At 38.9% G+C, this 17,294-nt stretch overlaps 1 protein-coding gene across 1 annotated transcript in view; it reads right to left on the bottom strand.

Moving 5' to 3' along the window:
• The window catches only part of COL6A6 (collagen type VI alpha 6 chain), a 47,304-nt gene that overhangs the window by 24,512 nt on the left and 5,498 nt on the right, over positions 1 to 17,294 (bottom strand). The window contains 11 exon segments of the mRNA XM_048078023.2: positions 695 to 721; positions 1,206 to 1,277; positions 2,236 to 2,289; positions 3,766 to 3,858; positions 3,970 to 4,115; positions 5,524 to 5,602; positions 6,821 to 7,170; positions 11,124 to 11,699; positions 13,221 to 13,805; positions 14,313 to 14,861; positions 15,679 to 16,230. Coding sequence (XP_047933980.2) covers positions 695 to 721; positions 1,206 to 1,277; positions 2,236 to 2,289; positions 3,766 to 3,858; positions 3,970 to 4,115; positions 5,524 to 5,602; positions 6,821 to 7,170; positions 11,124 to 11,699; positions 13,221 to 13,805; positions 14,313 to 14,861; positions 15,679 to 16,230 — 3,083 coding nt within the window.

Below are 17,294 nucleotides of genomic sequence, written 5' to 3'. Positions count from 1 at the left end.
TTCCAAGTCTCTGAGGCTCCTAAATCTTTTCTAGGGGTGTTTTTGTCATGAAAGCATGACATACAATTTAAATTCCATTTTAACTGCTCTAGCTTGGAACCTAATACTGCCATTCTGATCACTGTCTTCCAGAATTCACTTTTTATTAACAAATTGGTAACAATCTCTCTTTGATGAACATGTATGTTTGAAAGGCTAAATAAGTAGAGTTGCAATATCAGTGAGTGACAAAAATAGCTGAAAAGAAGTTTGGATATTGAAAAAGTGTCAATAACGACTGAAAAATACTGCCTAAATCTGCAATAGATATCAGTCAGTCTTCCCCCCCACCCTTTCTCCTCTGCTTCCTCAACATTCAGAATATGAAATTCAGCCGACCTGAATTACTGCCTTGACAGACGACTAAAATAGGAAGTAAACTCCTTTCTTGTCAATTAGAGTAAATCAATTATGACTGCAACCATCCTAAACTCTCAATACAAATAAGACTTAGCATCTCATACTTAAATCCACTCTTATACAATCATGTCGATAGTATATTAAATACTCTAAGGTTTTTATGCTATTCCTTCCTTGCTATAGTGTTTATAGTAATAAACACTATTACATTATATTACACAAAGTAATAATGAATTAAAATGAAGCAGAGCACAGTTGTCCTGAAAGAAAATTGATCACACATGCAAACACATACCTGACTTCCCTGATAACCTCTGTAGCCCTGAAATTGAAAATAAACGTGAATGAAATTTGGTGACAATTTTTTATTTTTATTTTTTAAATCAAGCTTCAGAAGCAGGACACAAGTTTGCTATGCAGAGGCCTGATGGGCTCAGTATTTGTAACCCCTATTGGAAACCATTCCCCTCCTACCACACAGGGGACTGACCCCCTTCCTGTACGAAGATGGTACAGCCTTCATTTTCATTCTCATTCTGTAAAGTTTAGTAGTTTTACCTGCAGCCAGTCTGGAGTTTGTGATAGTAAAGACATCGGCAATTACTGAGTCAGCAAAATCCCATGCCATTTGACCAGACTTTGAATACACAAAGTACCTCTCAAAAAGTTCTTTTGAGACAGCAAAAATTGTCTGTTCTTACAGCTGGAGGTCTTGCTCTCCATCCATACCTCAGGAATACAGCACAGTACAAAAAACAGTTTCATGGAAAACAAGATTACGAAATGCTTCTAAGCGACATACTTGCCTTAAGGCCTCTGGCACCTGTACATCCCCTGTCTCCTCGAGTCCCATTGAAACCAATTGGACCTCTGCCCCCCTTAAGAAGCAAAAGGGAATGTTAAGATTCACCCATATGAAGATTGTTACATGTTATATCATGAAATAATGTATCTTAAATAATTCTGTGGAAATTTTCTGTAGCAACTAGTTACAACCAGTGATTTCCAAAGAAATTGTTAAACCACCATCCCAATGAAGTTTCTTGATAAACTTAGATGACAACTGCTTTTCTTCATTACTGTCTTCCTCTTAACAGGAGGTTGACTTGCCCTAAGTAGTTTCACCAAAGGCAAATTCAGGCTGACCAATCTACTGTGAGAATTGGAACTACTCCAATGCAGACTTTACAATTAGGTGCAGAGAGAAATCCTTGGCTTGTTCTTGGCTTGCAGGCTTCTGACCTTTAGTTAGGAGTGACATCCATGTAATGGGGGCAGTGCTGTAAACCTAGTTCTATGCTTTTAGTGCTAAGGAAGTTACTTATTCTTCATGGGATTTTTGTTTATTTCTAGACAGCAAAAGAAGAAATACTCCCAGGGGACTGGACTTTGGCATATGCACATTATGCTGAATTCTATGAAAGGAACAGCACACTGCAAAGGACTTAGAACATCACCAAAACACTACAAAATATAATTTTGTTACCCAGTTATAAGATATTCAGTCATGCTAAGAAGGGAAGAGATGGCTCTGAGATTATCACACAATCTGTCTAGAGTCTGTCATGGAAAACGATCACATAAATTACTCAAAAATATACCACATAAGATGTTGTTGTATGATTCTTTCTAACTGATGCTGTTCTTACATCAAAAGCTATTAGTTATTATGGTGAAGTACAGATACATAGAGAATTAAGTCCATATATTTACCTTAAGACACACTTTGCTTAAATAAATTTTAGGTTAATATTGATGATGCTGTGTGAATGAGTAAATGCAGACAGATCTAGGCACCAACAAAAATGATTGCAGCAGGAAAGAGTGTTTACTTACAACCCCACCTTCCTCGCCAGGATGACCAGGAATTCCTCTGTAACCTGCACTTCCCTGAAAAAATGGGAACATAAGAGATGATAAACTGTTCTCCAAGCACATGGGTTCATTAGTATTGGATTAGTCTGCACATGCAGATAGAAAACATTTCTTGGAAACTGGATCTGGTTATGCTGGAGAGGGCAGGCTTCTCCAATTGCAGTTATACAGCCACTCTGCACAATTCCAGAATACTTCACATGGTTGTGGGGAAAAAAATACACCACAGTGCAACAATGTCCAATATAAGAGTTCAGTATACTATTTCATGAAACTGCTTAATGAATTAACAAAGCCCAGTGGGTTTTTGGTCAAACTAAGTATCTTCCTTTGCGATTTTGACAAGGAAATATTATACAGTAATGAAATTCTAAGGTGAAATGAAAAATATAAGGAAGTGGAAATTTGTTAGGACAAAGGTTTTGCAATACCTTACAAAGACTTTAGGAATATTGCAACTTTGTATTTGAAGTGATGCAAACCTCACATCCTCAGGTTAAAAAGAAAAAAAAATCTCTCAGAGAAGTAAGAACAGACAGAATTTCTAGGAATGAAAATGAACAAGAATGAGACAATTTTGTGCTGCAAGAATGTGCTTTTAAAATTGTAAGTTGTGCAACCCAAGGCATCATGCCTGTCTACCTGCAATACAACTACAAGTACATTCTGAATACTGTTTTGTCTGAGCACTATAATCCAGATATTTCAATAAAGCAGGTGTAAGAATATCAACAAGACTAACAGAAGAGATCAGTAAACTGTTTTATGAATACTTATTGCAAGACTATACCCGTGCTAAGAGATAACCAAAAATGGTTTTAACTGAAACCAGATAATTGAAGAGTGTAAACTACAAATACAAGTTATTTAGTGTGTTACTGGAATAAGCAGAAGTAATGGAATGAAAAGAACACAAGACAAATGGAAACTACATATACCAAAAGCTTTAATAATGAGGTCTACTATTATGCTGTAGAAGTGGTGAAAACTGCAATATTTAAAACAAACAATAAAGGAGACAATATAAAAGCTTTAAGGAAACGCTGTAAATTAGTGCTGTATTGATAAGGAGAAACTTACAGTAGAGAATATTCAGAATAACCAGAACACACAAAAGGATGAAATTCACATCTAGTGAAGAAGAACTATTATTTTCTACTCTTAGTTTGGCAACTGGAAGTTTATTATTCACAGTTAGCTAAAAAGGCTCTTGGTTAATCAGAAACCATTTTGAAATCTCTCTCTACTTTCTGCTGAATTCTGCAAAGAGTGCTTAAAGACTTCTATGTGTCTGAATGATTTTCATTAAAAAAATACTTTTGCAATAGGAACATGCAGTAGAGAAATGATCACATTACATGTTTCTTCTTCATAAATCCTAATAGCAAGGGCTGTGGGCACCTGCATGCATGCTTCAAATTACCACAAAACACAAATAAACCTTGAAATAATAAAGAAATTCTTATGTAGCATCTACCGCAGCTCTCTTACCTTACTTCCAGGAATTCCCCGGGCACCACGTTCACCAATTTCTCCAAGGCATTTACAAAAAACATCACAGCATTTTCTTTCTGCAACAGTATCCTGAAAAAATGACAAGCAACATAGCATTTGTGTAAAGTTGATTACAAAATAAAAAGAAAAAAAAAAAAAAGATTGTTTCCCCCATTTTGTTTATATCACAAAAGGACTTACAAGGCTGTTCTGCAAGATGCGTGCAATATCCGCAAATTCAATACTCAGAGGTTCGTTGTTTTCAAAACCTCTGCCAAACTCTATTTCTCGAAGTTCAGTCAAATTCTGTGTATTGTCCAGACCAACTAATAGAAGTGCATCAAGGCCTTCAACATAAGCATAGATTGAAGTTTGTGAATGCCTGACCTATATTATTTAACCAACAACATGATTGCGAATAATAGCAATTCTCTGAAACTTAAATTTTATAGCATGTTGAAAGAAATCAAGCCATTGAGAACAACACATGAGACAAAAATTAAGACTAGTTATCTTCCAGTTAACTTCTCTCCCAGCTGACAGACTGAACTGCTACTTCTGCTCAAGAGCTAACCTCAGTGTCCAAAGAGAAGTGTAAAACTCTTCTCTTCCACAGAAAACAGATTTGGGTCTAACATCTGGCACTACATTTGTCAGTAAGAGGGACTGCTCTAGCTGCTGAAGGTGCCCTCCAGAAAGCAGGAAAATCTCAGGCCCTCTGCACCCTGGAAGTGTTTCTTCAAATATCTATCAACCCATGAATGGAATGGTTCATGGGGATAACAGTGGGAAGAGGGAACTAAAGCTTGCTCAAGCCATTTCTTCAGCTGGAGGCCAGTCTCAGATGATCTGTCTACCTTTACCTACTGAATTACATATTCATACAAATTGATTTCAGGGCTCCTCAGCTTCCATTTGATCTTTCCTGCTGACAAATAAAGTCAGCATTCCTCTTTAGGTCACAAGAGAATTGTATTTTACATCGCACATTTTAATCAGTCATTAAAATTTTCTTCTTATTGTAGATACATCTTTGGCCTATCTTACAGTAGAATGAAGTGAGGTCAGTTTTTCCTTTCCTCAAATACTATTTCTTTGAGGAAATCTCTACCCTTCTGTCTTCCTCTTAGGTGGAAATCTTTTATCCTCGCTTTCCACTCTTTCTACCACTTGCATTTAAGGCAGTGGGAACCTTGGAACATGCAGTGATGTGACAGAAAAGGTTCTAACCAACAGCCTCTGTTTGATGGCAAAGCTACAGAAAAGTACAAGCCAAAGGAACACAATAAAAGGAAGGTATCTTGTACTGAAAGAGTAATTTTCTGCAGTGGAATTCATCCTGAAGTACTTCCAGAAGCTAAGTGTCTACCCTAAGCTTAGAACCAGCCTCTGCTTAATTTCTACTTTAGATCTGTATTGCAGAATATTTTAACATAGATCAAACCCAGAAGAAAAAATCTGTAGCTTAAAATAATAGATAATAATAATAATAAACAGTCTTCATTTACTACATTAAAATATTAGCTCAAGAGTACAACTAAAGATGAAAAACCCCATGCAAATACCCTAGAATGGATAATAATTCTGAACATCACAAACATTGATACACGTGGAGAAGCAAACACTCTCCCAGTGACTTGCGAGGGATACCCTCAATGGGGAGAGTCATGTTATTTAGGAAAGTTGTAGTGGCAGAACAATACATTGGTTCATGTGTCAGTAGGAGGCCGGAGCATTGATGTAGTGCCCTAATACCTTTGAAGCGAAAAGAATCGGCTGCTTTTCTGAGATCTTCCAGTGCATCGTCCAGTCCATCTGAAAACACTAACAGAACCTGTCAGGAAAGGGAATAACACTGAATCACTTAAGAGATATTAAAAGCTGTGTCAGTGTGAAAAGTACAGTTTGCGCTGGAAACTGACTACAAGGTAGTTCAAATTCCACTACTTTGTGGTAGACCTAAAACATGCACAGTGGAAAAAGAGCAAGAAGAAAAGAACACAAAACTCTCTTTTCTCTGACAACACTCCTATGTGAGGGATCTGTCTTGCCACCCATTTCTTAGCATTGCTATTATTGTATTATATGTGTCATTTTCTTAGTATGCTAGCCTGAAGACCAGCTCTGCTGTGACTTAAACAATGAAGAGTTTTCACTGATGTCAGAGGAGTTCTCCTATATGTGAATGTGGAAAAGAAGTTTGAAGAAGCAAAGATTTTCTTTTCTGCAAGATAACCTTCAGTTGGATGCCATCTGAGCTGCATCTACTCCATCATCTCTGGGTAACAGCCGGGACAGCTACCCCCAGCCGGCCAGATGGATGTCCCATACCACAGAATCACAGAATATTAGAGATTGGAAGGGACCTTGAAAGATCATCTAGTCCAATCCCCCTGCCAGAGCAGAAACACCTAAATCATGTCATACAGGAATGTGTCCAGGTGGGTTTTGAAAGTCTACAGAGAAGGAGACTCCACAACCCCCCTGGGCAGCCTGTTCCAGTGCTCTGTCACCCTCACCGTAAAAAAGTTTTGTCTCTTATTTAAGTGTAACCTCCTATGTTCCAGCTTGCACCCATTGCCCCTTATCCTATCATTGGATGTCACTGACGAGAGCCTGGCTCCATCCTCCTGACACTAACCATTTACATATTTATAAACGTTAATAAGGTCACCCCTCGGTCTCTTCTTCTGATGTATTTACCCTTACAAGGGCAAACATGTCCTTTCTCAGTAAGGTGATCCTCAACAGAGACCTTAGCAAGTGAAAATATTCAAACAGCTACTATACAACGTGCCCAGTGCCTTACTGAGTCAGCACCTTATTAAAAGTAAACTGTCAAGGCAATGATCCTGAAACATTTCAATGAGATTTTTTTTTTTTTTTCACTTAAATGGAAAGATTCCTTTCACTTCAGAAGAGATTAGGTCAAGCCTTTGAGACCACCAATTCCTGAGCTACCTTTTTGCTTCCCTGCAGTAGTCAGCATCAGAGTCAACAAATTTGAAACTACGTAATTTTTCCAATTTGTATACTCACACCATTAAATTACCTTCACTTTAGCAGAGGTTGCACTAAAGAACTTCTCCTGAATTGCCTGTAAGAAGTCCACATTCAGGTAAGTGTCCACTGTGGCCTGTGCATCTAAGAACTTCTGGATGATCCCTTCATTATAGTCCTCAAAATCAGACTCAAAGATTAATTTTTTGGCCTGTGCCAATACTTGAAATTTGAACCTAATGTTGACTGGAAAGCCAGTTTTACAACAGACACTTGGCCGCGATTTCATTTGGTGTAAAAGTTTGGGGAGGAATGTTTGCAATTTCTGTTTCAGAAGCAGTGAAGATGCTGGCCGTGTATGCCTTGAAATATCAATTCCTATAGAAAGGTCCATATTGCAATCTGTGAAGAAAGCAGAGGAAGCAGGAAATTATAAACATACAACATTTATGAACTGTGTCTTTCATCAGGATCATGGGAGTGGAACAAAAATCAACATGGTAGATTTAAAACCAGAAGTCGGAGTCAGTGAGATGGTGTTTTATATTTACTGAAAACCTATCGGACCACCAGTTTCAGTGGGGATACATAAACTTGCAGCTACTAAGGCCTGATCCTATATTACCAGACACATGTACACACACAAACTGGAAAACAGTGAAGAAGAGCTTACAGCTCTTCTTCAGCTGCCAAATGGCCTCAAAGGGCTTAATCTTGAAAGTATTTCCATAAGCTTTGCTACCAGCAGAAAATACACAATACATATCCCAATTGCAATGCAAAGCTTGAGGGCTGACTGTGCTTTATCGTTTTGCCACAAGATCTGATACTACATACAAACATAGAACAACAGGCCAAAGAAACAAAAGTGATAGTGGCAGCATCCTCTACAGGCAATATCCGTGAATAACACCGTGAATAACAGCTGCTGTGAGGTGAGGGCTACCTCAGTTGCAGAATTGCTTGCATAGTTCCTGATAATAACAGCAAATATTGTGATGTGGTCTGTTACTCCCCTGCAATCTCTTGCCCCAGTCAAGCAGCCAAACTACTTGGTTTATTTCTTCTGTACCTTGATTCTTCATGTGTCATGCTGGATTTTATTGTGTCCCTAGATGCATCACTATCCATCACTGTATCTCTGCAAGGTAGTCTGAGACTTGCAATTTTATGTGTAAAACAGCACTCGCCCTAATTTTGTTCCTTCTTCACCCACTGGCTCTGAAACACTTGTCAGACACAAGGTTGTTTTCCATGTTTGCTACTTTGGGCTAATTCTTATGGGCAATTATTCCTTAAAAATTTCATTGCAGTGTTGTCATTCATAGCTCTGTTTGCAGGGGGAACAAAGGATATTTAATGAATGAATGCAATTCGGATAGTACACATATGTAGAATAGAAAATAAGAGCAATTGAATTTGGTTTTCCCATTTGTTTTAGTCACTATAGAACCAGGGAGAAAAGCCTTGGGAAAGATGATTGTGTTTCAGCTATTTAACCAAATAAATTCAGAAAATTTCACCTCAGAGTGACAATTGTTATATTCCAGTATTCACGCTTATGGTACAAACTACCCCCAGAGGGTATGATTTGCTGCTAAGGAGCACAAGAATCTTTAAACGTGGAAGGTTGTGGTGAATGAGTTTTTATGGCTACAAAATCCAAATGACATTCAGGCCTTGGAGCAGCATAAGAAATCTACACAGCTTTTCTGTGTAGTTCACAGCAAGTTAATATTTTTCTTAAACAGTTAAATATATCTACACACACATACAAACACAACACAGTCATGCCCCTTAGCCAGAGTTTGTGAGGTTGCCCATCTGATTTCAAGATTCACAGAACACCTGTGATGCAAAGGCCACCATCAGCTCAGGAACAGCATTTTTTCTAATTGTGTATGGATTTTCTGATGAGACATTTCCATGGACGTTAAACTTACAAGATATTTTTTCCAGTATGTGTTCACATCCAGCACACAGAAAATATGTTTTCAAAATGAGATTTTTTTTTTAAACCACATTCTTTGGAGGAAACGCAAAGGGCAGCCATGGACTCACCAGTTTAGCCCTGATCATCCACACTGCTTAGCTCTGAGAAGCATTACCTGCAAACTCCTCATGTACCAGCAATAACAGTACCAGAACAGCAATAAAGCATTCACTTCTGTTTTGTTGCGTTGCATATGAGAATGTGTGAAACAGCTTCCATACTCTGTCAATAGTCTGTTTATTGCAGTACTAAACACTTCTATGTACCTAACCTGTTTTCCTAATCACCTGTTCTCCCACACACATCCACTTCGTTAAACTGGCCTGTCTTCATGCTGCAAAGGTATTTTTTTTTGTCCCCCTGTTGACTTTCCATTACCTGGAATGCAGTTCTTTACATTAAAAATCTGGCAGTTTAGAAGATAGTGACTGGAGAAAGGGGAATTAAGAATTGTTATGGGTAAGAAGATCAGTGAATAAAGGAAAACAGATTCCCAGCCAAGATAACAAAGTCTTCATAGGAAATGCATCATTGGTTTATGAGACAAGTTGATCTAAAACTTAAAAGCATATAAATCAGTAAGATCAGAGCCAACACGCTTTCCTTAATTTTGTTCTCTCTAAACTTAAAAAGTGTGCCTGTAGATATATACATCGAGTTTACTGTTCCATCTTCCATTAAATCTCTCTGTTCTCTGGTCATGAGACACCAGGAGATGCTAGTGCCCCAGTCATGCTATTCCACATCCATGCACTCCACTTTCCCAGCAGCCCTTTTTTTGTTTTCAGGAGCCAGGGGATGCCTTTTCAGGTGGAGGTTTGCTCCGGTTTTGATGGGGAAAAAAGGGGTTAGGGCGCAGAGCTCATACTGATGAAGGCCAGGCTATCCCCTCTGAAAATCACCTGAGCAGACGGCATTAACATAGAGAGCAGCTTCTGGCTTTGGGAGGGAAGATTCAACTCTTTTTTTGGACCCCACCATTCCAGCAAACATCAGCCAGTTTTGCTGTGTTTAAGATCTCCTAAGCCCAGGGTGCAGCAGAGGTAACTTTATTTGTTCAACGATTTTGTGAAGTTATTTCTATTTGTTTAACCATTGTTACAAAAAGCCTTAGACAAGCAGTGTGGTCATCACAGCGTGCCTTCCTCACAGTGAGTTTCTGATCAGTAGGGGAATTAAACCTGGAGCTAGGTACGGAGAGCTAGGTATGATCAGTTTTATGGTATAACAAAGACAATAAACAGCATGTATCTGACTCGTAAAATGTTACCTCTACGGTAAAAATGCAGGGAAGACATGGAGCTTTAAGGACAGTCACAGTCCCTGCAAGAATGGGATCACAGAAAGAGAACTGCTCCAGCACATTTTCTCCCTGCTGTCCCTAATCAATCTCATCCATTTACACCCCAGTAGGTCCCTTCTTTACCTTCAGTGTAAGAAAATTCATCTTTTTGATTTGTCATTTGCCACTTTTTTCTATTGCAATTTAACGAACATCTACAGTATTATCCTTCTGTATAACTGGCATGAGTACATAATTTTAAAGAACAATTTTGTGGGTTTTCTGCCTCCATCTTCCCACGACTAGGTGACTGATACTGCAGCACCATATTAGAATAAACTCAGATACAAAAACAGCATCCAACATCTGATAAAAGTTGCTACATTAATCAAAGGCACAACTGAACCTTCTGTTTTCTTTGGGGCTGAGAGCCTCTCAGGCTGTGCAACATCCCTGGAAGGGCATCCAATCTACCGTTGCCACCAACTAGATGTAGTAGGAAATACCGCCTCCTGTTTCTTATATAGGGAAAGCTTTTGGGTAGCATCTCAGCATCACAGTGAATTTGCTACTCACACCATGCCAATACCTCCCACATAACCAAGGATGGATTTTCCCACACCCCCTTCTCAACAGTGCCGGTGTAGGACTTTTGTCAACAGCTGCTACTGACAGTCCTTTTGGAGCAGGATGGTCATGGTCAGCTGTAGATGACAGTTGTTTTTTTTTGAAACGCTATTTTACAAATACCACCAAATTGCATTTTTCTTTTCTTTTCTTGTGATTAGGATATTGAGGGCATGTCTTCTCTGTCTCCTTTTAGACACTGAGGAACTATGAATGTGAATGCTAGATGTGAAGCACTGTCTCACCTCTGAAGCTATATAGCAAAAAGCATAATGGTTCTTGACTGAAGAAAGTGCAAACGTAGAAAGTTACAAAACCGAGTAACCTGAGCAGAGCTCTTTGGTAAAACAGCTGCATTGCTTCCCAGATAGCTTTGGTACTTTTGCCAGGGACTGCTTGCAGCCACGTAGAAATTTACCGTTATATACCCAACAAAACATTTACATTGCTTACCCTGGGTAGGAATGTCTTTGTATTCACAGAGCTCATTGACAACAGTCCTCTTGATGGTTTTCAGGGCATCAAAGTTCTCCACTGTGAACACTCTCTTTGCATCACCAGCTATTCGAAGCAGATCAAAGGAATTTATAAGCCCTACACCAACTGCAAAGACATGTACCCCATCGCTTCTCAAATCCACTGCTGCATCCTCCACATTGTCATGAGACTGCCCGTCTGTAATCACAATGAGGTTCTGTGAAACTCCTCTCTTCTTGCGGCCTCCGTGGACAGGCTGAAAAAGACTATGAACAAACCTCAGCGCTTTCCCAGTGTATGTAGAGGATTTCAGTTGTTCGATTCTGTCGATGCGTTCCTTTATGATGACGTCATTATAGAACTCATTAAGAGAAAATTCTTTCTGGGGTTCTTCGCTGTATTGGACTACCCCAACATGTACGTTGTTCCTAGAAATAACAAAACTGTCCAAAACTTCCTTCATGAAGGTCTTCATGACAGAAAAGTCATTGTTTGATATGCTTCCTGATCCATCCATCAAGAACATCAGGTCTGCTACTTGTTCACTGCAAACTTAGGGAAAAAGCAGGGAAGGAACACAAAACAACAACAAAAACAGTGAGGAACATAATTTTGGCACTGTTTAACCTTTTCCTTTTTCTCTTCAGTGTAAGCCTTTACTCACAAAAGCTGTTCACAGAGAGGTCATGCAAGGACATCATCTATCCATCATCTAACTTTAACCCTATGAACTTCCATGCATAGATAAAATTCATCTTTTCCCAGCATTAACTTGCAGAAGAAAACACAGTTCTTTACATATCAGCTAAAAGACCGGCTGGGGGAGACATAACAAAATAGAACTTGCAAGCAATGTCAACCCCTTGGCTGAGGAATGACAGAATTTACCTACCAATAAAGTTAAATCAGTATAACTACCTCACTCAAAATATTCATCCTCTCTTGGTACCTGGAAGGCCACTTTGGGGAAAAAGCACTTGAACTGCATGACTTCTATGGAGAAAGTTTCTCCATGAGGTGGAGAAATTTTTTGCCTGTTATTTTCATTGCCTAAGCAGAGTTCCCTTGCATATTTATTGGCAGCTTCTATTCAAGGTGTCAAAGGTGTATTTCACTGGATCTAATTGCTTGGTAGAGAGAACCTGATACTGTTTGTTGTGCAGCAAGAAAAAAGGATGGACAAGAAGCCATCTTTCAAGCCATCATGGACAATTATTGAGCTGGTCTGCCTGATTAGTGGGAAGTTTACCCTTCTAGCATAGTCATGGTGCCTGTCTTTACCCTGGAAGCACTACAATTTGTGTCCTTTACATTTTTTTCCACACAGAATAAAGCAAAAGTTTTATTACAATAGCTTTCCCTTGCTGGGACCTAACAGTGTACCATCTGAATGCTGTATCATATCCATCCTAACACTTGAGGGAATGCAGAAGGCATCATTGCACAGAATCTTACTGATCTGGGTGACTACAAGAAAGAAATCAGAAAAGGGAAATGAGTGGAGAGGAGTGGAAACTCTTTGCCTTTAAGAGTAAATCTATCATCAACCACTTTTCCATGCATAGATCAAAAATAGTTAACTGTGCCCCATAACAGAATATATGCAGGGATAAACACCATCTCACTTTTAAAGAAGCTTTAACAATAAACTAAACACACTGACTGTAAACTACCTATTTCTAGACAGAAAATGAGAGACAGAAGAGTAGAAGGGAACACAGAGAAACAGGGGCCTCAAGAGAGAATGGGCTCAATATATGGGGGAGCCAGGGCACTGCTCAAGTGTAGAGAACTGCTTTATGTTAATGAAAACTAGTTGTTAGAAGAAATCTGCCTCCATTCATCAGTGTAAGCAGCCTCTTGAAAATAGCTGATGGAAGCCCATCAGTAGAAGATAACTTCTGAGATTGCATTTAATATGTGCTGCATTTTAAGCAGAGGGCTGTCACCAGACTTTTCCACTTATCCTCCTATTATGTCCACAAAATATATTTAACACTGATCTTTGCTTTTAACAGTCTGCATCAGTTGTAGAAAAAAGATCTAGTAGATCTATTCATAAGTATCCTTTACCTGGCTTAGATTTCTCACACACGATTTGAGTAAGGTTTTTATGTATGCTTCCCAGTGCATCATAGTTCTGTGCAAAGAATAATTTTTCTTGATCTTCAGAAATTTCTTTAAGTTCTGCTCTGTTTGCTTTGCTTATTCCAACAGCAATTAAGTTGATTTCATCTTCCTTCAAAGCTTTTATGGCCATGGGAAGGTTGGCTTTATCTGATGGTACAGTTGGTTCATCAGTAATAAGAACAAGGATCCTAGTGACAGCAAGAGACGATGGACGTCCGCCATAGTTCACACCAAATCTTTGCCTTGCAAAGTTCAAAGCTCTTGCAGTAAAGGGCTTGCCTGGCAGAGGCTTCAAGTTGAATATTTTTTTTCTAATCCGAGATTTGGAGGCATATGAATTCAACAAGAAATATGCCTCCGGCGTAGAGCTATAGACCACAACACCAAACTGAACTTTGTCCACCCCAACCACTGAGGTATTAACTACTGCTTCTATAAGACGATGCACATTTTTGAACTGCAGGTCTGTAACACCAGATGATCCATGCACTACAAAGATGATATCAGCAACTTCTGCTCTCTTGCACGCTATTAGTGGAAACAGGAAAAAAAAAAAAAAAAGAAACAAGGTTATAATTCTGTCTCTCTCCTTCAGCCCTTTTCTTGCACACTGTTATTGAAAACTGAAGAAACAAAGAAACAAGGTTATAATTCTGTCTCTCTCCCTCACCCCTTTCTCTCCTTCAACCCTTTGCATAGGGATTTTTGTTTCCATATTCCAGCTGTAACCTTAAAGTGCAAAGACACTGCAGAAGCCTGAAAGCAAAAGCTTGGGTGTCTTCCTTAAAGAAGGGGAAATATTTACCTACCTTCTCATAAGAAAAAGAGTGAGATCACACCCTACAAAAAGAACAAGTCTATGTTCTTATACTGCATTTCATTCCACTTCCACTGTGTATCATTATGGAGAACAGAGCTGTAAATCATACCATGAACATGGAAAACAAAATCTTGCCTTACAAAGAATTAACAGGAAAAAAGAAAAAGAAAAAAAAAAAGAAAGAAAATACAGAGGTGGATATCATCACTACTTACAATTCTGTAGATTACAAATTTCAAAGAGAATCTGCTTTTGTATGAAGTTAATGTCATTCTCAAAGAACACTTTGTCTTGACTGCCGGTAATCTCCAAAAGCTGGGAATTGTTCGCATGGAGCATGTCGATAGCAAATATAGTTACGCCTTTCTTCCGTATGGCCCTGGCTGGTTTTTTTACAGAATCGTGGGCTTCCCCATCAGTGACCACTATTAGGTATTGTTTCAATTCAGGACGTCCTCCTCTAGGTTGATCAAAGTAAGGGGCAGCAAGGGTCAGTGCTTTCCCAGTCAGTGTTCCTGATTTAATCTGCTTCATTTTCTGAATGGCTCTCTGCATATCAGCTGTAGTGTTGTATCTGTCAAGCTGGAACTCTTCTCTCATTTTAGAGCTGAACTGAAGCACGCCAATTCGAACATTATCAAGCCCAACATTAATGTTGTTCACAAAGGACTGCATGAAATCCTTCACCTTCTGAAACTCATCTGGACGGACACTTTCTGAGCCATCCACAAGGAAAACAACATCAGCTCTCACGTTTTTACAGACTAAGAAAAAGAAAAAGAAAGAAAGAAAGAAAAAAAAAAAGAATAGGCTAAAACCACAAATCTCTTCTCTCCTGCGCTTTTAACATTTCAGCTGGATCAAAACCCAAAAGACAGTAAATGACAGAATGGGCAGATAGATCTCATCAGTAGATCTGTCAAAAAATAACTGACTGCAGAAGGTGAACTCGAGGCTTAACAGCTAACATGTAAACAAAGGCTGGAGAGTACTAGAGATGCCTTTGTTCATCCCCCAACTTCAAGAGAAAGAATCCTGCTGCTTGATATAACCGCTTTCCTTCAAGCTATTATGTGGTGCAGAAAGAGACATACACAATCCCTGGATAAGAGTAGTTTGCACGTGTCAGAAAAACATCCCCTGACTTGGGTATTGAAAAATCAGAATTTATCTCCTTGTGAAAGCCAAGTGTTCTGCAGTGCTCAGACTGCTTACCTGTTCAGAACCACAAGTACCCGGTGTTAGACTGCAGGCAATTATCACCAGGTTCTTTGTCTCTTCTCACAAAATGTGGTTGGGACAAGACAAAGAACAAGTACTTAGACTTTTACTATAGGGCACTTTCCCAGTTGAAGAAGTTCAATTTCTGCTATTTAGCTTTATTTTATGTTGCTCATCGACTAGTAAAATCTGTACGTTGAAAGAAGGTTACCTAGTCTTGACATGGCTAAGTATGAGATTACCAACACGCAGGTCTTTATTTCTGATATGTAGCAATATCGTTTTCAGTATTAACAAAACATATAAGCACATTCTAACACTAGTTGCTTGGAAATGATCAGGCTTAGGAGATGCTCTTACCATTTGTTGAACAGATATTTTGCACAATTCCATCTTTAATATTTTTCAGGGAATCAAAGTCATTCACAAAATACACTCTATCATTTGTTTCTGCTATTTCCTCCAACTGTTGTTGATCAGCTTCCTTGACACCGATGGCATAGATAGTGATCCCTTGTTGCCTCAGCTCACTTGCTGCTTGCTTCACCTTATCTTCAGATTGACCATCTGTAATCACTACCAGGATCTGTGGAACATTTTCCCTAGATGCCATTTGGAACAGACTTTTCATATATATTAACGCATTTCCAGTTCTGGTACCTCCACCTATTTGATTAATATTCCTAATTGCCTCTACTAACGTCACCATTTGGTTGTACTGGCCAATCACAAATTCTGTCCTTGACTCAGATGCATACTGAACCACACCAATACGAACATTGTTGGCACCAACTTGGAACATTCTGATAGTCTCATTCACAAACGTTTTCATGTCGTCGAAATCACTTGGATGTATGCTGCCAGAGCCGTCAATCAAGAAATAAATGTCAGCTTCCTCTGTGTCCACACAACCTAATTAGCAAGAAAAAAAAAAGGTGGGGGGGGGGGGGGGAGGGGGATGGAAAGGGGGAGTTACAGAATTTTTGACACTTTCAAGAGTGAGAAAAATCACTTGACAACTTTGCAATCCTCACAAATAGGTACCTAAACAACAAAAGTAATTTTATTTGAGAAAAGCCTTTCAGTCCAAAAGCTTGTAAAATCTTGGGTGTTCAATAAATTGGATAAGAGATGACCAAACTCCTCTACACAAATAAAATGTGTCAAGACGATAAAATGGAGTAATGAAACCCATTGTTACTGGCACTGTTACTTGTAAAAGGATAGCTAGCAGGATGGAATAGAAGTCAGGACTGCAACAGTTATTAAAGAGAGAAAAATAGAATAAAAGTACATACGATGAGGTACAGTAACAGTGTGACAGCCTGCAAAGACAAAAGAAGGAAGTGTAGCTAGAAACAAAGCTAATTTGAAAAAGAATGGTAAGAGACTTTACTGGGAGAGACTGGGTAGAATTTAGGTATGAAAATAAAAACATTACTAGGATTTGTATCATTATGAGACTAGCCTCGTGCACTGGTATTAACAGCATGGACTAGCTACTCCTAGAGGTGAGACATGAAAATATGTTTCATCAGTGTCAGAATTCAGAATCACTATAAACTTCACATGATTTTGACAAGTGCAAAAAACATTAAAGGAGAGATGTCATGGAAAAAGTAACCTGGATTCAAGTAACTGAGACATGACTCAGTCTACCTGTAAATGTTGTTAAGCTGTAGGGACCACTACAACTAACCTGAAGAATCCTGAGCAGAATCATGTTCACCTGCATGTGAAGGAGACTTGGAATTTGCTCAAGTGGAAGCAGCAAAGGCTTCCTGACACTTGCTTCCCCAAAAAGGCAGGAATAAATAGGGAAGGGTTCCAAGCAGGGCAAATCTTAGCTGGAGGACATTTGGGTCCATCACTAACAGAATTTTATAAACATCTCTAAAATCTTTCTGAATTTTTATTTCCTCTTGCATTAGGTACAGATGGTGTACACATCAGCAACAAGTCTGGCAGCACTGAAA

This window comes from Anser cygnoides, chromosome 2 (genome assembly GCF_040182565.1).
Source record: "Anser cygnoides isolate HZ-2024a breed goose chromosome 2, Taihu_goose_T2T_genome, whole genome shotgun sequence".
Lineage (NCBI taxonomy): Eukaryota > Metazoa > Chordata > Aves > Anseriformes > Anatidae > Anser > Anser cygnoides.
This window is presented reverse-complemented; position numbering and strand designations above follow the sequence as displayed.